We start from the raw sequence: 21,100 nt of genomic DNA on the forward strand, positions 1-21,100 counted from the left end.
GGTCTCAGATATACAATAGATTCCCAAGAAACAAGTAGCTAACAGATCTGTAGCTTTTTCTAGCACTACCATACCTTGAAATGTCCAGTCTTTGGAAGGAACTAAAAGGTTTGATCTTAAATTTTGCTCTTACGTCCATAAACTACTCAGTTCCAGTACATCTATGCACAGTGACCGAAAGGGTAATATGGAATCATGCTTTGTTTAAGATGCATATTAAGCTTAACATGAACATTCTGACTTGAGTAGGTTACAAGTCTCTTCTTCTCCTGAAAAGCAGTGTTCCTTTAGCCTTCTTCTAGATTTTCATGAAAGAAATTATAGGCTGTGACAGTGCAAGACATCTCTCTGCACAAACTAGTTAGTGTCATAGCAGTCATTTCAACTTTCCTCGACAAAGTGGCAAACTTGCATGTTTAAGGAAGTATGAAAATATTGTTTGCTCTAATTTTCAGGCTTCTACATAAATAAACATTTCTGAAGTCCCACCTATACTTTTTCAGTGTGACTGTCACAGCAAATGCTGTTATTGAAGGTATAATACACTGTTACTTCTATGCAATTCATATTATTTCTAGATAGGTAAGATTAAGCAGCTGTATAAAGTTATCTAATGGTGTGTGAAATGCTCTGGAATAAAGGCCTGTATTAATTAGACAAAAATTGATGCAACTACATTAAGTGAAGACATTCCTACCTTCCATTTCTATTTTAGTATCTTCTATTTGTGGTCTGTTTATGTTGTATTTTTTTTTGGTTTTTTATTAGAGGACAACAACGGATGGTCTCTGCAATTTGATAAACACTATACAAAGGACAAATACAATAAACTGAAATCTCTGTATGCATTTCAGACAAAGACACCTGAGTGCTGTAAGTAAATTACAGATATTACTTTATTAATGATGATTCCTAGGAAGAAATACAGAACAAATATATTCTTAGCAAGAAATTTAGTGCTGATTCTGTTTCATTTATAGTTAAACAGCATAATATCTCAATTGAATTAATGCTAATTTGAAGCTATTTCAGTTCCATTAAGGATGATTCATTTTCTGCAAGAAAAGTGTGAAACATATTTTAATTAGCATATGCCAATTAGGAGGACAATATAAATGTTTATCTAAATATGCTGATACTGCTGGAGAGACCACAGAACTGGCATATATTTCAGACTGAAATGAAGGCAACATTGCTCCCAGTTCATTTCTTTGTACATCAAATGAAATTTGCAAACCCCCTCCACTTACACAGGTCTTTGCACAGACTTTTTGATTCTGCTGTCTCCTCTGATGAGCAAAGACTTCCTGACCCATTTTTGACCTATTTTCACCCATAGAAATTGTGCTCCTTCTAGTAATAAGATTGCTGAATAATCTAAAGAAGTCTTGCAAAAATCGCATTCCAGATTCCTGTATATCATGCCTAAGGTTCAAGAGCTTTTACAAGCTCTTTCACAGAGGTAATATAATTTTTTGCGTCCTTTTATATTTATTGTTAGATTCCTCCAAGGTCTAAATCAATTTTGTAAAAACATGTGCCTTAATTGTGTTAAAAAGAGCCTGCTGTGTCTGTCTTTGCGCTCGTTGTTCTTTTATACCATATTTCTTTTCTCCACGTCCCATCACACCCCATATGCCACCTTTTGCCCCGACCATGTTCCTGTTCTCCTGCAGTGGCTGGTGATGTGCCAGCAGAGTGTACCTGCCAAGGCCTGGAGGTTTTCTGTGATGCTGCCAAACTACGTGCTGTCCCATCAGTCTCTTCAAACATAACCATAATGTAAGTAGAGAAGTAACCTGCTCTGTTCAGGTTTGACTGTCAATACTACAACTTTTCCACAACTACAGCCTTATAATTATAATCCACTGATGCTTGGGAAGCACTGTGTCTCTCTGTTGACAAGTACTTAAATATTATAAGTACAGATTTTCCTCACATAAAGGGGGAGAAAAGAAACTAAGGAACCAAAAAACTCTGTGAACCGATCATTTCATGTTTGTAAAAGTGACTTGAGGTACAGTTTCAGGATATCTAAGGAAATCTACAAACGAAATGCTCCCTTTCAAGACAAAATGCTTAGAACCTGTTTCTTATTCTATGATCCTGCCAATATCCCTAGTCCGTGTTCCTGTCAATAAAGTCAATAACCTTGAACTTGGTGGAACTCCCTGCTGGAGCAAATCTATCGAGTTCTCTTTTGATGTTTCTGAATATGGTGTTATTTAAAAGGATTTAATTGGTCTGACTCATCAAGCAGATATGTATGTGTAAACCAAACTCTTTTTTAAGATATCAGAATACGGCTGATGTGCTCTTGATTTGCACATTGCTGTTTGAGAAGTAGTTTTAGGTGTGGTGAGCAGGGAGCAGCATCCCATGTCCTTACCTGAGGATCTCCCCTGTAGATCCGGGTCATGGATCTTTCCTTTTGGTCCCAGCCTGTGTTCATATGTGGCTGAAGTTCTCCTTGTTGGGTCCACGTTCAAATACTGCAACATTTGATAACAAAAAATGATGTGTAATGTCAAGCATCTATTTAAACTGGCTTCTGTCTCGGGGTCAAAAAAGAGTCCCAAAATACTGACCCAGTTCTAGCTGTAGAAAAAGCAGTGAGCTGGTTCAGCTGGCTTTCGGGATAAATTCTCTTCTAATCAAACCACATCCTGAAGGAATTTTACTCTTGACAGGACACTTGAGTGTCCCTAGTGGAGATGGCACATAGGGATGCATGAACTGGGAAAAACACTCTATATGCATTTGAGGTTTGAAATAAATCTGTAGTTTATATTCAAATCTTTTTCATTCTTAGCTTTAACTATTATTTTGCCAGCTTTTCCTGGGGACATGGAATTTTTTTTTATTATAATGTATTTTTCTTACTGTTTAAGTAGATACAAGCATACAGAAGAACAGAAGTAGCATATTCAGATGGTTTCATGTTGCTTTTGTTGTTTGGCAGAGTGAGAGCTGCCTTTATTAAATAACAAAAGCGCTATAGGAACCTGGCACAGTAGTTTTACTCTATGCATTCATTCCTACAGGTCTCTTCAGAGGAATCTGCTAAGGAAACTTTCTGCTGATGTTTTCAAGAAATACCAAGACCTTAAAAATCTGTAAGGGAGTGCTTTAACATAAAATACCTACCTAGTGTCTTAAATACTCATCTTTTCCTTCCCTCCATATGTACACACACTGAGCTTAACATTTAAGTACCAAAAGTGTGGTTTGTCTCACTTTTGATACCTCATGTGTACCCTGTTTGGCTCAAGTACCTTGATTTGACATCTGCCTTTTTTGCAAAACTATAATTTCTGCATATTCAATGGTTTATGTTTATAGACTAGTTTATACCAGAAAAATACTAAATTTTAATTTTGTCTGAAGGATGCTACATTTATAATAAACAGAATATGCCAAATTGAATTAAAGTAAGTTAATTGATTTATTCTGGCAAAAAAGTTTGGAAACTCAAATTTCCCATTATCATGGCAAGCTCATTCCCATGGCACATGTTTTTACTCCTAATTATGTCTGGTAGTGATTTGATAATGCCCAACAAGTCAAATTATTATGGCAATATAATACTGTGTTATGTTTTCCATCATGTAACATACATGCTGTTCAAAAATCATAGCCTTTAACAAGTTTTCTTTATATAGTAGTGAAATAGAAATTAAATGCAGAAGTCTAGAGTAGGGCTTCTGTGTAACCTATTCAAAGTGTTCTTTCATGGGAACTGTGCTACACTGCAGCACCATCTTGTGTTCTGAAAGTTAAGTCCTATTATGTCCCTTAAATTCCTGAAAGGTAAATTTTCACTAAAATAAATAAATCCATATCTATCTATACATGTATATAAAATCTATTCTAATATCAACTTCACACCCTTCTAATAGATAATTTTACATTTTCCAAAAGATCTTGAGCAGTGTTTGGCACAAACCCATTTTGTAAAAGCCAATGTCCGATTTCTTACTGCTTTCCAGCAGGAATGCATCTAGATGCTTCATTAGGTGGAATTTGATTTAAAGGACTTAGGTTCAAATATTATTCAGAGAATAATGTTATAATGCATTAAAATTATTTGAAAAAGACTTGGCATTTGCAGTTTTACTTTTCAAATCATTACTTCATCAAAGTAGGTAAAGAAATCCAGAATTTAAAAAAATAGTATCTTTAGTTAACAGGAGATTAATAAAATTTGCTGTATATTTTTAAATATATTATCTTACAAATGCAGTATTTTGAGAATTCTCTGGTACCACAAAAAAAAAAAAATCAAAAATTATTCCAATCTTACATTTACCATGCAAAATTTTGGTTGCAGCAGAGATCTGGGTAAACACAGAGATCAGGTCATACAGCTGAGCACTGCAAGGTTAGGACCTAATCGAGGAGGTTGCAAACCACCACTTCACTATTTATCTTTGGCAAAGCAAGCATCCATTGGAATGATTTTTATGATTTTGCTCTTTGTGTGAATTTCTTTAGAAACAGCCTTGCAATCTTTCCAGCTATAGCTGTGAAATGATTATTGCCAAATTCAAGATGTAACAAGTATAACGTCTGATTTTAAAGTATCAAATGTGCATTCAGTTTAGCTGATATTTCAGTTGGTTACTTATGTTTGCTTTAACTTCCCTTGTTTAGAGAATAAATTTTTTTGGGTTTGTATCTTCTTAGGTATCTTCAGAATAATAAAATCAGAGTCATATCTGAACGTGCTTTCAAAGGTTTATACAACTTGACAAAACTGTAAGTATTGCTGTTTTGGGATACTGAAGTAGAAAGCAGCAGGCAGAGCTCTGAGAGTCTCTCTCTACCTGATTCCATATTAGGAACTTGCAAAGTGGTCCAAAACTAATGCAACGAGTGAAATGAGAAAGCAAAGACAGAATAAGAGACATCTCTCTGCAAGTTTATCTGGCAGGACAGTACTTTGAAAACACAAGCTGCCTCCATACTTCTTCAATCCTATTCCCCAAATCCTCAGAATGGAAGGAGACAGTATGGTAGTTACCCTGCTGAAAGCCAAAGAGAATGAAGAAAGAGTAAAATGAAAGCGAGAGCTTGTGGTAGATGAAAATTCTTTAACATGGTGTTTTGGCTTACAAATGCAATTCAAAGTAACCAGTATAGGTGATGAAAGGAACACTTTTTTTCTCTATTTTGCAGCAACTTGTTGAAAGGTGTTTCTAACTTTTAAGGGAAATGCTCAGTGGAAGATACAACACAGAAATTGCACTGTTTGGTTCAGGACTTTTACCGCAATGTTTTCAGAATGGAAGTTTCCCAAAGCTGTACCTCTTACTGTTTCCATCACACAAGTGTGGCTGATTATCTGTTATTACAGCTGCTTTTATTATCTTCTCAGACCATTTATAGTACCCCTCCCCATTCGTTTTCAGCTTTTCTTTTTCCATTATTCTGGTATCTACATTTATGACTAATATCCTTAGCAAAGAATGAATGGGATCCTGGAAACTTTCATGGAACTTTCATGGAACAAATCACTCCACAGAAGGAAACTGGAAAGAATCTAAAATATGACACAGTGAAAATATTTAGCTGGCTGTGCTTTCTTATAGATAAGACAAAGTGCTGTACATAATTGGTCTTAAAATCCTCATCACAGGGAGTCCTGCCTTGCTCTCAAACAATGGCATGAAAATTACCAAAGTAAAAAAAAATATTAACAAAATAGGAGTATTCTGGTAAATTATCAAGGAAAAATAATCTTAAAATTCATTTTCATGTGTTTGCTGCTAAATAATCATTCCATTCATTCATCTTTGGTTGGTCTTGTTTTAGATACCTGAGCAACAACAAGATAACAAATTTGGAGCCTTTTGTCTTTGCAGACCTTCACAGGCTTGAATGGCTGTATGTTGCTTTCTTATTTGTATATTTATTTACTCAATAAATAATTAATTAAAGTATATATAATATTTTTATTGCTTTCATTTTTATGCATAGCATTACTTTAAACTAGCTAATAACTAAGGAGCTCCTGTTACACTCTGCAAGGTAAAAATGCAATTGGCTTTTGTGAGAGCAGAAAATAATTCTTGAACCTTAATGGCTTCAATGATTGATGACTTTTAACAATGGTAAAAAATGTTTATTAGGAATTGCTTGTTACAAATTAATATATTAAGTAACCTGGGTACTATAAAACAGTATACAGATATATTTTTTTAGGCAGGTCTTTTCTTGTAAATAGTGCTTAGAAGGTCCAGACAAAATTACTGTCATAACCTGAAATACTGGCTTATTACTGCCTTTTGGAGAGATTTTGATGAAGTTATCAAAAATAAGCAAATACTATGTCTTGCATTCTTCTGCATGTTTGGGACTGTTGGATTGCCACAGAATACTGTTAGGTTGTGCTACTTTGTTTTTACAGAGAATCCATTCAAGGTGTCTTAATCAAAGGATTTAAAAGGCTCAAAGGAAAACACTTATTTCTAAGTTGAAATAAATTATTTTCTCTAAGTTACTTTTTTTATTACATTTTTCAGAAAGGATATTAGTATATTAACCCATCACAGAATAGTGTGTCAATTTTTATAAGTAGTTTGACTGGACTCTTGAAGAAATTCACTACAAAGCTTGTTGCCTTTTATTGTCTCTTGAATTTAAGATTGAAGTCAATTATCAATCTGATACATATTTTGCTGTAATTTATAGGATAATTGAAAACAACAGGATAAATCGGATCTATCCATTAACGTTCTATGGACTCAAATCCCTCATTCTTCTGTAAGTATGAAACAAGATAAAAAAGGTTCTATTTAAAATAACAGACTAGGAAGGGCATATGCATATAAAAACCTTTTTACACTGACTATGCTTGCTCACCCCAGAGTGCTGACAGTACACCTGCAGCTTTCCCTTACCCCAGGCAACGTGCTGGAGTGGCAGTGAACATACAGTGTTTGGAAAAGTATAGGGAGAAGGGGGAGGAAAGTGATAAAAAGCATCCATGAAAGGGCAGGGTCGAGGCAGCTGCAGCACTGGCTTCCAGGTGTCCTCCAGAGCCATGGTGGGGCAGAAGAGGTCCCATAGTCCCTGCCCCTGGTGGCACCCTGACCCCCCTCCCCAAGGCCCTGTCTAAGATCTGCCACTGACCTCTCCAGCCAGAAAGATGAGGGACCCTCTTCCCCTGCATGCCAGAGGGAAACCTCCCTCCACATCCCACTTCCTCCATCTCCCATAGAAGTTACATGTTCTGACTGAATTTGTATTGGATTTCTACATTTCATTTTAATAGCAGTGAAGTGGAGTGAACATCTTTCCTTTACCTGGACATTAGCAAGCTAAGGATAAAATACTGCTGCACAGAATGGCACAGGGAAAATATGTGGAAGTTGAAGAAAATAATACTACTTTCAAAACTATTCAAGATTGGAATGGTTTTTTTTTTCAGAAGTACATAAGGGACATGAACATTTTCTATAATGTAACTGTGCAAATATAACCAGCTGTACTATTCCTCTTTTTTTTTTTTTTCTTAGAGAGATGATGAATAATTCTCTTGCTCGTTTGCCTGATAAACCTCTGTGCCAATACATGCCAAGATTAAACTGGCTGTAAGTCTACCTTATTTCACTGGAAAAATATTATTTTGTTGTCTTTGTATGGCACTTCCACACCACTTTTTCTTATGGGGTGCTGGATCTTGCAGCGTGCCCGCTGGGTCACTGCACGGCTGATGGCCTGAAGTCATCAGTTAAGTGTGCAGAAGTATTACATGTCTGTCTCCTACTCTCTTCTGTGTAGTCAAATTCTGGTAATATTCTTCTTCAATTACCTTAGAATAAGTGTCTGAGTTTATTTTCAATGATTGATGGTGTTCTTTTATATCCCAGAGACCTTGAAGGCAACCATATCCATCATGTGAAAAATGCCACTTTCATGTCCTGCAGCACTCTAACTGTACTGTAAGTAATTGGATATGCTAGCCAGCCAGAGTGAGATGTGCTTATACTGAACAGTCAGGTGATTCATTACAGTTAATATAAAAGTTTCCTGAGCATTATGGTTATTTATTTCTTGGGATATTAAATTAAAATATTTGGTTTGAAGTGAGCACTACACAGAATATCCACTGTTTATATTTTACAGCAAAGTTCAGCATTGAAATATATAACAAGACTTCACTGAAGATGCTTTGGCTGTTACTAAGATTGAGAAATTTTCATTATAACCTTTGTATTGGGGTTAAAGATCTCATAATGAGAACCAGCAAACACACAAAATACACAGCTTGTTGCTTATTTTGATTGGCTGGTGGGTTGACTGGCTCATCAATTTTAGAATTTTCTCCGAAGTTTCTTCAGTGATGATATAACCATCTTGAGAAAATCCCTTCTACTTTTTGGTAGATCAGTAGGCTCCATGGTAGTGTCACTTTCAATTTTTAACTCTTCTGCAGTACCCATTTTCTTGGCTTTCTAATCTCAGTGACAGATGAAATAAGGGTGAATGAAAAATGGCACAACCATGTACCTGTGTTTGAGACATGATTAAGTCACAAGCCTTCCAGCCCACTTAATCTTCCTCCTGGCCTCAGTCCATTTGCACCAGACTTCCATGGGTTTACGTGTGTGTGTGTGTGTGTGTGTATATATATATCTGCAAAAGTACATGCATATATAGGCCAAAAAAAGTTATTTACCAAATGATAAAATGGCAAACTTCTAGAGGCAATTAGCTTATTAACTGAATTGAGCAATTATTTGAAGATGCAGAGAACAGAGAACTTTTAAAGTTTATAAAACCTTATATTCAAAATTAAGTAGACACCAAGAAGAAACAACATAAGTTTGTTTTATTCTTTCAGGGTGATGAGACGAAATAAAATCAGCTCCATAAATGAAAACAGCTTTTCTTCTCTCCAGATGTTAGATGAATTGTGAGTAGATTTCTTCTCTTATTTGTACCAGTCACACAGTTTTGTGATTTATATTAGAAATATCATTCATCATAAATTCTATTTCATATACCATGCGGAGAAGATGGCATCCTTCCTGAGGGTATTTTTTTAAAGATATATTGAACAGGAAAGAAATAATCAATAAAATACCATATTGGGGCTTTTCTCACATTATGTTCCCTGAAAATAATAATATCAATTATTCTTGTAGCACTACAATCTAGGTGCGTATGTGCCTTCAGTGTCTTTTAGACCAGTTTGACAGTTTGGGTTGGACTGAGACCTTTATTCCTCTGTTATTAGGATTTCTGCACAGAGAAAGTAAGATGAAAGGTAGAAATAAATGCAGTTTAGCCCATATAGAAACATTCCCATCATGAAACAATATGTTTAATTAATTTGCAAGCTTCTACAAGTCAAATTAATGGCATTTTACTTTCTTCTTGATGAAAATAAAAGAACAATAAATTATGTATCTAATGGTATATCTGAACTAATGAGACAAAGCAGAACTGATAGATATAGCTTCCCACCTTGTTTTAACATCATTATTTTAAAGTCCAGATTTCTGATAACCTATAGAATAAATAATATTCTATTTGACAAATAAAATTGTGTATATTGAAACTGCAAAACTATTCAGTAAAATTACTGTGTGTAGTAAGAACTTACTGTAATCTGTGTGTTTCTGCAGAGATTTGGCTAGCAACAAAATTGAATCACTTCCTCCATATATATTTAAGGAACTAAAGGAGCTTTCACAACTGTAAGTATTCTTGTTTATTATTATACATAACTGTATATTCCTCATTTGATATGATGTTTTCAGTCATATGTGTCAGAAAAGAGAAGAGCACATTTGTTTGTACACATGATTTAAGCTCTGCCTAAAAAACACACCAAAAGCAATTTTTGCGTTTTGTCCAGAATAATTTTGTCAAAGATGTGCATTTTCATGTCCGAAAAGACAGCATGTTCAAATTCTACCTTTTTCTAGATCTTGTTACTACATACAAGATGAGCTATGTTAGCTACATCATAAGAAATCAATAATTTCATGGGAACACTTAACATGATATCAGGATATAATAGGATTTAACTTTAAAAATAGATTGACTTTATTTTTAGAACAAGCTGTAAGGAATGTGGCCAAAGTTATTTTTGTTGTGTTTACAGGAACCTTTCTTACAACCCCATCAAGAAAATACAAATAGACCAGTTTGATTTTCTAATTAAACTCAAATCCCTGTAAGTATCAAGTTTTTATATTTTAGCTATATTTTCTTTGCGATTTTGCACATCTCCCTCAGTAGGGCATGATCCAAAATATGTTTTGTAAGAAATTACCCCTGAAGAGTTTAGGAGGAGTTTTGCAGGTGCACTAACACAGTAGCTCTAACTTGAATTCTGCCAGCAGAGCTCCTCCTAAAACTCTGAGACAATGCAGCAACAACCTTGCAAATCTGAAATTATCCTGCAGTAGATTTAAGTACCTCTTCACTGGCCACTTCACCTCTGAAGTATTGGTTCTTGTCAGACATCACTTCAAAATCATAGAATAGTTTGTTTTGGCAGTGATCCCTACAAGTCCTCTAGTTCAGTTCCCTGTAATGAGCAGGGACATCTTCAACTAGCTGAGGTTGCTCAGAGCTCTGTCCAGTCTGACCAGGAATGTCATTCCCAGGCATGGGGAATCTACCACCTTTCTAGACCACCTACTCCAGTGTTTCACCACCTATTCATAAAGAATTTTTTCCTAATATCTAGTCTAAATCTACCATTTTTTTAGTTTAAAACAATTGCCCCTTGTCATATTGCAGCAGGCCCTACTAAAAATGGTTGTGATTAAAAATCAGATGTTTTCTTGGACAGCAGTGCAGTAGGAGTTTATGATTTGACATGACATGTTTATGTGTGAGCTGTAGCTAGCAGTACACATACCTTTTTTGATCAGACCAGCTTCCTCACAGTGACTGGAGCCCCCTGGCCAAATTCAACCAAATTTGGTAAAAGACTAATGAACTGAAAATACTAAATTTATATAAGTGTTATGAAAATAAGCAGCTGAGCACAGAAAATAATAACCAATTACCTCCCTAATAGTCAAGCTACAGCTTGATTTTATTATTTTATCTATTATTTAACATCAAAGAACTCATACAACTCAGTGATCATGGCCTTCCACCTGTTTTAGTAAAAAAAAAAAAACCTGTTAAATCTTGAGATAGATCAACAGGCATCTGTATTTTGGCCGCTTGTAGAACACCAGTTCCCTCTTTATCTGTTTGAAATAGTAGAAATAGTTGGAGAAAGCACTCCCTAGGATTCATTGCAGGACTAAAATAAAAGTAGCACAATTCCATGTTGGGGCTTTCTCGTGTCTGCCACCAAAACTGCCCACCAGTCCACATGAACTGACCAATTCTCCATTTGTGCCTAAATGAATTCAGAACTCACAGGAATATTACATTCAAATCTTTGAACAATAAATCCAAATAAGGTTCCCCACAAGAAGAACCAAAGACCCCTGACCAGGTGCACATCTAATCAGAGGATAGGAGGGACTGGAACAATACAGAACCTGAAGTTCTAAAAGAACATCTTACAGAGTTAAATTGTATTGATCTAGCACTGCAGGGGAAAAAATATTACTACTTTCATATATATAGATATAAAATTTAAAATTAGGAATCCCACCTGTGTGTCACAAAAAAGCCAGCATTTTTTCTTACTTGCTGTGTTCTGTGTCCCAGCTTCCTGCTGGTTTTGACATAATGAAGAGACTGAGTTTTTGGGTTGGTTTGTTTGTCCAGTAAAGCACTCCCTGGGATAAAAGAGAGAAGAGAAAAAAGAAAAATATTACTACTAGAACAAGTTATTATTTCCCCAGAAATGGTGAAAGAACATCAGTAGAATAGTACTTTGAAAGGGTGACATATTAATCAGACATTCATCAATTCTCATGACTGAGAGCAGCACTAAGAGTTTTCTTCATAAATCTGGAAGAGCAGTGAGTTTATTAAAATCACTTGCACTTTTTGTTCCACTCCAGATATTATGACGACTTTTTGATCAGGTCTCAAAGGGTTGACAGATTAGATGCAATAAAGTTCTTCTCTAGTTTCCTATAATCATAAAATCACAACAAAATGCTCATAAAATTTGGTTTTCTGCTACTGGGTTTCTATGGCCTTTTACTGAGAACGTGTTTTTACAGCAGCTTGGAGGGCATTGAAATTGCAAACATCCAGAGGAGAATGTTCAGTCCCCTGAGAAACCTTTCCCACATGTAAGTAGATTATTTTAGAAAGTATGCTTTCTTTGGCCTGAATTTTACAATTACAGAACACCGAATCATTGAAAACAAAGGTGTATGAAAAGCAGCACGTGAGCTGTTGTCAAATTTTGACCATTTTTAATTTACTTTTCTTCTTTCAGAATATGTTTTCTGAGTAGTTACTAGATCATTTTGATATTCTGACAACCAATCTAGAACAAGTTCTCATCTGTCTCTCACAACCAGATATTTTAAGAAATTCCAGTACTGTGGGTATGCTCCTCACGTGCGCAGCTGCAAACCCAACACTGATGGGATCTCCTCCCTCGAGAATCTTTTAGCTAGCATCATACAGAGAGTGTTTGTCTGGGTTGTATCTGCCATTACCTGCTTTGGAAACATTTTTGTTATCTGCATGAGGCCTTACATCAGATCGGAGAACAAGCTGCATGCCATCTCCATAATGTCTCTCTGCTGTGAGTACTAGAATATCTTTTTAGTCTGCTTGTAGTGTGTGTGATATTTGTTATTATAGTACAGTGATGTATTTCCAGCACTGGATTAACTCTGTTTTCATGATGTTGCAAATGAAAACACAAATGCTGTGGCTTATATACCAAGAGGTCTCATTAAATGCTGCCTTTGGCAACCGGGACATTCCAAAGATTTCATGTTTGATTTTCATGCTGTGGGAATTCTGTCAAATTCCCACTTTCTTCAGCAAGAAGAAATAAAATTCCAACATTTCAAATACCCAAAAACCTATATTTTACTATGCATTTCTCAGTAAGTAGCGACTTCTGCACATAATTATTGTGTTCAAATAGTCTATTCTTTGCACAAACAAAAGGTTGTTTATGCAAAAATAGAAAATTAATCTACCCTAGCTCACCAATATTAGGAATTAGGGTGATTTTTTTTATTTTATTCCTGAAAGCACAACAAGTTAATGGATTAACTACTTGGCAATACAATCACTACAGTCCTGAGTCTCTCAATACAGGAGAGTCTATAAGCATTGCACAAATGCAATTAGATGTATTTTGACAGGTAGTTGTCAACAGTGCATAAAATTATTGCAACTTTTCTAAATACAGCAGTGCGGTGATTGTGAAACTTTGTTTTTCCCATAAAACAATCTGAATACTATGCAAAATTTTTAGCAAAATACCCATGAAGCCTTCAGTTCTGTGTTGACAGGTCATCTCCCCTTAGTCTTAGAAGACTATGCACATGAGTTTTGAACCAGCATAAGATGGAAAAAATAAACTTTGAATCCAGCAGAGATGGCCTACTCAAAGAAAATGATCTTAAGCCAAATGTTAATATATAAATAAATAAAGAAATAAGACCTAATTTAAAAGTGTTGCAAGAATATTTCTATAAATAAAAATGTATATTTTTCTATTTGCAAAACAATTTTACCAGAGCTTTTAAAAATGGAAACAAGTATGAAACATGGACTGTCAGACCAAATGAAAAGGAAAGCAAAAATAGGAAAAAGGAATAGAATTACTTAATTACTAAGTAATTACTATAATTAAGTAATTATAATTACTTAATTGTAATTCATAGTACTATTCCAGATGTAATATTGATTTTATATCTAATATCTATTTTATATCTATGTAGTAGCTTACTTGTAAATAGATATTTACATATTTATTTACGTGCGTATGTGTATGTGTGTCTGTGTAGTAGCTTACTTGTAAATAGATACTTACTTACTTATTTATGTGTGTGTGTGTGTGTATGTCTGTTTTCCAAGATACATATACAGAGAGAATGGGAAATTCAGATGTGTAAATAATGATGTTAAGCACTGTGCCCACAGGTGCTGACTGTCTGATGGGAATATATTTATTTGTGATTGGAGCTTTTGATCTTAAATATCGTGGAGAATACAACAAGCACGCTCAGTTGTGGATGGACAGTATTCACTGTCAATTGGTTGGATCGCTGGCTATTCTGTCTACAGAGGTGTCAGTCTTACTGTTGACTTATCTGACTTTGGAAAAATACATCTGCATAGTTTATCCTTTTAGGTGTTTGAAGCCCAGAAAAGGCAGGACAATTTCCATTTTGGTTCTTATCTGGATAATTGGGTTTGCTGTTGCTTTTATCCCACTGAGCAATAAGGAATTTTTCAGGAACTACTATGGCACCAATGGCGTCTGTTTTCCTCTTCACTCAGAACAATCAGAAAGTTCAGGAAGTCAGATTTATTCTGTGGTGATTTTCTTAGGTAAGTTGCTTTTCTTCTTTATGTATTACTAGAGCTGCAAAACCAAGTTTTCAAACAATTAAGATAGCTGTGATGTTCACACCTCCTTGGATTTAGATGCTCCAGCAAGAATTTAAAGACCATTTCCAATATAAATGCTTTACTGTATTAGGTGTGTACCTACTTATCTTAAAATGCATGAAGGGATGAGAAAGTAGAAAGAAATTGTTGACCATTATGTTCTTGAATTAATAGACTATATTAAGGAAGTAGAGCAATGGTAAGGCCAGAGAAGAACTATTTCATTTTAATCAGATGGCAGTCTTTTGCCAGTTATCAGTGAATAAAATGAATACCTGAGTAGAAACAAAAATTCAGTCTTCAGATGAGGACAGACTCAGATTTTCTGGCCACTTAATTCCATGGCACTAGCAGTTTAGATGAAATATTCTTCTTTATTACCCAGACTGCAAATAGGTGATGTAGAGTTGCCATTATTCTTTTAAGGTATAATTAATTTTAACTTTTAAACAGGTGTAAACTTGGCAGCTTTTATCATCATTGTGTTTTCCTATGGGAGTATGTTCTACAGTGTTCACCAGACAGCTATTATGGCTACTGAAATTCGGAATCATATTAAAAAAGAAATGATCCTTGCTAAACGTTTTTTCTTCATTGTATTTACTGATGCGCTATGTTGGATACCTATTTTTATTTTGAAACTCCTTTCTTTACTTCGAGTAGAAATACCAGGTATGTCCTTTCTTTTATGAGGCTGTTTCAACAGTGTCTGCATGAAATGTTCCTTCTACTTCAGAAGAAAAATAATTTAATGAAATTAACTATATTGCTGCAATTAACTTCATGTTCTATATCTATATATATGTACACACAATATAATGAATAGTATAGTTTTGCTATTTAATTGAACTCTATTACTACAATCATGAATGATTAGGCACCTTTGAGTTATATGAAAAACTCCAAAATTCAAATCATTCAAGTCTGTCTGCATATAACATCTATAAAGGTACAAAATATATCTGAAAATCAAGGCTGAGTTGCATTGGCTTTTCTCATCTTAGGAGTTTTGCTGGTTCTGTTGCCTAAATGTCTCAGGACAATGTAGTGTTTTCTGTCTTGATTCAATAATGTAACTTATTCTGAAATTACTTTATTTTACAAGCTGGTATTTATAGCTCCACTCATTAAGTTACATAAAGATCTGCTTATCTTCTTCATGCTGTGAATGTATTCCCCTGTAAAAATAGTGTAACCTGAAAGACTAAAATTGCACCTTAATTTTTTCCTTCTCTTTGCAATACCAGTAGATGCCAGAAAAAAAAGCTTCTTTGTGTGGGGCTTGTTAACCCTGTTAGAAAGAACATGTGAGCATGAACAGAAAAATCAGCAGCAGAAGATCCAGACTCAGTGTACAGATGTATGTCACAATATTGCATTGGCAAGAAAATGTTTTAGCTCAGATGATTTTGCCTTATGTGCTGACCAGGAGGGTTGGGAGTTGAAATTTTCAAAGTTTGGACATGCATCTCAAATGTCTGGAAGTTACACTGATTATGTTCAGTTATTTCAAATATTTTTAAATTGTTCTTCAAGAAGATGTCAAACCACCTATGCTATTTGAAAGCAAATATCTTGAAAAGTAGAAGCAGGTGTATTATAAGTCAGGAAGGATTTAAGAAACCTTGCTGAATCAGAGGGCGATCTCGGGTTCAGCAAATTAGTGTCCTGTGATAGATGAACCAGATTAAACAGTAATTACTCAATTTGTGAAACTAAAGACATGACAGCTAGCTGCCCAAATTGACAGAAGTTGGAAACCTCCTTCGATAGCATTTGCTTTGTGTTGGTGATACATTGTGACAGTTTTAGAACTAAGCAACTGCTCGTTTCCAAAACTGTAGCCAATGTGATGGGCGTCACCAGGAATGTCTTGATATTGCAACAAAGTTGTAAAAGTGGAGAGGGGCGTGGAGGGGTGTTCTGGAAGGGGAGAGCCGATGAAGGTTTTTATGCCTCTTGGAACAGTTCTGTAACTGTTTTAAGTTACAGAACTCTTATATAAGTTCTGTAAATTCAATATATAAGTTCTGTAAGTTATATAAGTTCAATTTTGTAAGCCAAACGACACAATGGAGGGCACTCACTGGCATCTTTCAGCACTTTAATCCTGTCTCTTCTCCACCTGCCCCTCAGGTAACTTATCTCCCAAACAGTAAAGGATGAGAAAGTGATGTTGTAAAGATGCACAGACTGACATAGGCAGACAGCGAACTCCTACCAACAGGAAAAGAAGGAAATTAGGAGGATGTATACAATGCTCTTTTTTAGAGGGAGGAGTGGAGGAGTTCTGGTGAAGAAGAGAAAACTAGGCTCTGAATGGATATGGGGAATGGAGAATAGTTTTGCAGGACAGAAGATCAGGGGCATGATTAGGACTGCATGTCATCAGTCCTGGAAAGAAGATGGGGAACAGAGATCACAGGAAGAGATAAGGAGCAAAGCAGAGACAAAAGGTTTTGGGGCAAGAAAAAGGGGCTCAGCCAGAACAAGTCTGTCAGGGCAAATAGGAAGCTGTGGCATAGAAAAGAGGGATAAATGGAACTACTGTGAGAATAATAAATGTCAGCTTTTGCAGGGAGTACTGGAAACAGAGGGAGATAAGAGGCAGTGCCAGTGTAACAGAAAGAAGAAAAAGAAAAGCACCTGTTGTGCCAGAAGCTCAGCCTCATGATCTCCCACCTCACCAGCAAGCTGTGCTGCATTGGCATCAAGTGCTTATGCTAACTAAAGAATGCAAACACTGGGATGCATATTACAGCTGCCTTTCTTCTTCCCTCCCTAAGGTACCATAACTTCTTGGGTGGTGATTTTTATACTGCCAATAAATAGTGCTTTGAATCCTCTTCTCTACACTTTGACTACACGACCTTTCAAAGAAATGATTCATCAGGTTTGGTACAACTACAGACAGAGAAGATCCAAAAGAGGTAAAGGCAGCCAGAAACCGTACGGTCCATCATTCATTTGGGTAGAGATGTGGCCAATGCATGAAATCACGCCAAAGCTTACGAAGCCTGTGCTTTGTACAGACTCTTCTGATGCTTCAGTGACTACACAGTCAACAAGACTAAATTCATACACGTAATTACAGTTTGAGTCCTCACGGTGACATCGGCACTGTTAGCTTCACGTCCGTGGGCCTGCTGCTTTACAGCCACGAGGAAAATGAGGGAGGTGTGACACCAGGGCTCAGTGAACCACTGCGCCAAGAAGAGGGAGCCATGTGTCTGTTTGCAGGTAGAACTGGCATTTTACCATCTCACAGCAGTACCCGACATTTTGACAGTTCATCCTAGATCAGAATGAGAAATCAGTTGTTTGGGGCTTTTTTCTTCCAGAAGCCGAGTGTGGGGGAAAAAAAAATGAATTGTCATTTGAAACATCTCACCCTGAAAGCAGATTGTTTGAAAATCATCTATTTATGGGGAAGTGTGTGTATGTGTCTGTCTGTATGTCTGTCTGTCCTTTCTTTTTTCTTCTTGTAAGTTCCCATTTTCAACAGCTGATTTTTTTTTTAAGAGTTAATTGGTTTCCTCATTGAGAAATGTATTTTCTCCTCAAAGTTTCTGACTGGCTCTATTTAGGCTGCATCATCTCTTAAAAAGCTTTAAGGAGCAATAGCTGTAAGAAAAACATTCAAATTTCATAATTAGGTCAGTTAACTACATTTGTCAAGGCCAAAGAAGCAAAAATTATATTTCTTTTACAAATTTACAGACTATTTCACTCATGTAAAGGCAATAGTGAAATGGTAACGATAGTTCTAATGCAGTTGCCAGGTTGGACAAGGCCTTGATCAGTCTGATCTACTGGGAGGTGTCCCTGGCCATGGCAGGGAGAGGCTGGGGCTAGATGATCTTTAAGATTCCAATTCAGGCAGAACCAGAACTGTGGTGAAGAAAAAAATAAAAAGGAGAGGTTTGGTTTGTTTGTTGTTGTTTTTGCTGAGCGTCCCCCAGCTTTAACTGGTGGCAGTTTCCCCGTTCTCACTCTGGAAAGACTGGACTGAGTATCCCAGCACCTTGCTGCTGCTCTTTTCCTCACTTTTCTTAACAGGCTACCAAAAGTAGCTCACCACAGCTTGCAGACTTCAAAAAATTCCAGTCTTAAGATGTCTCTCTATGTACAAGGGAGATGGTCAAATAGTAAATTATCAGTCTTATTAGGTGTCATGACATCTACATTTTAATCACTTTGTACATGACTGGATGCATTACAGCTAAAGTGACTTAAAGACCACAGCCATTCAGCACTTTTTGAAGCAGTATTTTACTTCCCAGAATTACAAGTGTAAAATAAAAAATATCCCATCTGAAACAATCCCCTAGAGGCAGTTCCTTCACACATTCTTATTGAAAATAATCTTTTCTATTATGAATTATTACAACTTCCCTTCTTCTTTCAGTACCGTATTCAGTCTGATGGCCTAGAAGCCCAAAAAGGTAAAAAAAGCTTTTTTTTGCATTGATTTGAAACTATTTAAAATTAAGTTAAAAGATACTTCCAATGTTTGCACTTAACTTCTTAGCAGTATAAGAAGTAGAATTTTGAAAAAGTGTGGCTCACACTTCAATTGTTTACAGAACTTTGGATTATCTTTGGATTTGAAACTGAAGATTGTTAAGCATCTTGTTTCCACTACTGTATGTTCTACTGAAATAAAATATTATCTGCTGAACAAAACGACTTCTTTTCCAAGCTATTTAGCAACATTTCGGGTTGTAGGGGTTAAAAACACCTAAGCAAAATCCTGCCACGGACAATTAGAACTCAGTTCAATAGAAGTTCCTTACTCAGCAGGGGCCAAGCCCTCTCAAGGACTGCAACTGCCTTTGGTGAGATGTGCAAGGATCCCTGACCTTGCCATTACTTGTTTTTCTCTACACGTGATTATGGTTATATCCACTGTCACCTTTGTTTCTGTCAGTAACACAATAATAGACAATACTTCATAATTTTTGCAACTTCTTTATTGTTTTGATAAGCAAGCTACAGCGGGTCTTTCTCAAAGTCCTATAAGTGAAAATAAGGCCTGCTAATAAGTCGTGGCCGAGTCACATTCTCCTGCAGCCTGCCATTGCATCTAGCATTACTTTTTTCCACAGTGCCTGGCTAAGGTACAGGAGTGTCAGGACAGCTATTTATTACAGATCAGCCATCCTTCAGACCAAAAGGTTCTATTAACAGTAAGCTCTAGACTATCAAACTAGTCACTGCTTAAGGCAAAGATAAAAAACAGGACAGAGCTGAAAAACTCTGAGGTGCTTCCCCAGAGACGGGAGAATACATGTCACAGATCCTATTCCAATAGAAGGTTTTACTTACGGTTCAAAATAATCCATCCTATCAGTAAATGCTGCTAAATTCCTACCCTGCAGAGATACAGGGTTCATCATAAGGCACTTAATTACAACTAAAGGTTGGGTAAAATTGTTTGCAGTAATAAAACATCTTGCAAAAATAACCTGCAGCTTTATAGACATACTTGCAATACTGCTAAAAATAGTAAGATTTGGTATATAGGATTTTTCTACAGCTCATAAATAAGCCACAACTTGTTGCATTGTCCCATACTCAAAGTGAAGAAAAAGTACGTGTAACAAAAAGAAGTTAGTTGAAGTTTCTCCGGGGTTGGCAGGGTTTCTGCTGGTGACAGCTCTTAAAAAGGAGGGCTGACAATTCTTTATCATAGGACACCGCTTCCCTACCAGTACTGAGTTCTGAACGCAGCACTCATACTAACTTTGTATCTATCACGTTAGCACAAAAGAGAGAGAAAAAATAGGAGAGTAAGAGATCGCTTGAGCTTCAACGAAGAATCTAAAAGGCAAAACCGATTCCCTAACCAAAGTTGTTTTTTTTTTAATTGGGTAGACTAACATAAAACATCCATACGAGAGCCCTCAAGTATTTGAGAAAGAACTCTGGGGGAAAACAGAACTCCACGCGTGGTCCCTAAGGGCGGCCGGCGGTCGAAAGGAGCCCCGAGCGGGCGGCTCGGCGGGCAGGGCCGGCGTCAGCCGCTGGGCTTCAGCGACTCGTAGCCCTCCCTCAGCAGGTCCCGCCACGTCCTGAGGAACCGGGCGTTCTCCGAGCACTTGGTGGCCAGCTCCTCCACCTGGGCCGACACGGCCGACGTCGCCTCCAGGATCTTCGCCAGCGAGAAGGCGGCCTGGAGGGACGGCACAGAGGTTGGGGGTCGCCGGCGCCCGGCAGCGCCTCGAGGGGGCCCCGGAGCCCGCCCGAGGGCAGCGCGCCGCACTCACGTCGTCGATCTGCATCTCCACCTCCTCCAGCAGCTCCCGCGTGTCGCCGCCGGGCAGCTCCGGCGACCCCGACCCCTCGCTCCCGCGGCGGACCCTCCGGGGCTCGGCGCCGGGCGAGCTCTCGGGCACCGCGGCGGGCGGCAGCGGCCCCGCCTCGGCCATGTCCCGCTCGGCTCTCCCGCGCCGGGCGCGCCTCCCGCCCGAGCGCCGCCCACGGCACGCCCAGTCCCGCTCCCGCCGAGCGCCGCCGGGGCCGCAGATGGGCCGGCAGCGGCTGCAGTCACCGCCCCCGCGGGCGGCTCTGGGAG

The 21,100-nt window shown here is 37.3% G+C and overlaps 2 protein-coding genes across 2 annotated transcripts in view; one reads left to right on the plus strand and one right to left on the minus strand.

The window, feature by feature from the left end:
• The window catches only part of RXFP1 (relaxin family peptide receptor 1), a 29,000-nt gene extending 11,389 nt beyond the window's left edge, over positions 1–17,611 (plus strand). Inside the window, exons 2-17 of the mRNA XM_041428017.1 lie at positions 769–873; positions 1,677–1,782; positions 3,045–3,116; positions 4,687–4,758; positions 5,815–5,886; positions 6,694–6,765; positions 7,521–7,595; positions 7,875–7,946; positions 8,849–8,920; positions 9,636–9,707; positions 10,118–10,189; positions 12,162–12,230; positions 12,465–12,694; positions 14,053–14,463; positions 14,977–15,195; positions 17,310–17,611. Of these exons, the coding sequence (XP_041283951.1) occupies positions 1,781–1,782; positions 3,045–3,116; positions 4,687–4,758; positions 5,815–5,886; positions 6,694–6,765; positions 7,521–7,595; positions 7,875–7,946; positions 8,849–8,920; positions 9,636–9,707; positions 10,118–10,189; positions 12,162–12,230; positions 12,465–12,694; positions 14,053–14,463; positions 14,977–15,195; positions 17,310–17,611 (1,884 nt within the window). The 5' untranslated portion in view covers positions 769–873; positions 1,677–1,780. The remainder of the gene's footprint in view (positions 1–768; positions 874–1,676; positions 1,783–3,044; positions 3,117–4,686; positions 4,759–5,814; positions 5,887–6,693; positions 6,766–7,520; positions 7,596–7,874; positions 7,947–8,848; positions 8,921–9,635; positions 9,708–10,117; positions 10,190–12,161; positions 12,231–12,464; positions 12,695–14,052; positions 14,464–14,976; positions 15,196–17,309) is intronic.
• Positions 17,612–19,478: 1,867 nt separating this feature from the next.
• Positions 19,479–21,017, minus strand: CUNH4orf46 (chromosome unknown C4orf46 homolog). The gene is made up of 2 exons (XM_041427992.1): positions 20,793–21,017; positions 19,479–20,698 (listed from the first exon to the last, which is right to left on the minus strand). Exons 1-2 carry the CDS (start codon positions 20,952–20,954, stop codon positions 20,543–20,545), a joined length of 318 nt encoding a protein of 105 aa, XP_041283926.1. The 5' UTR covers positions 20,955–21,017; the 3' UTR covers positions 19,479–20,542.
• Between the last annotated feature and the right edge of the window lie 83 nt (positions 21,018–21,100).

The sequence above is a fragment of the Onychostruthus taczanowskii genome, unplaced genomic scaffold (genome assembly GCF_017590055.1).
Source record: "Onychostruthus taczanowskii isolate IOZ18803 unplaced genomic scaffold, ASM1759005v1 scaffold12, whole genome shotgun sequence".
Taxonomy (NCBI): Eukaryota; Metazoa; Chordata; class Aves; order Passeriformes; family Passeridae; genus Onychostruthus; species Onychostruthus taczanowskii.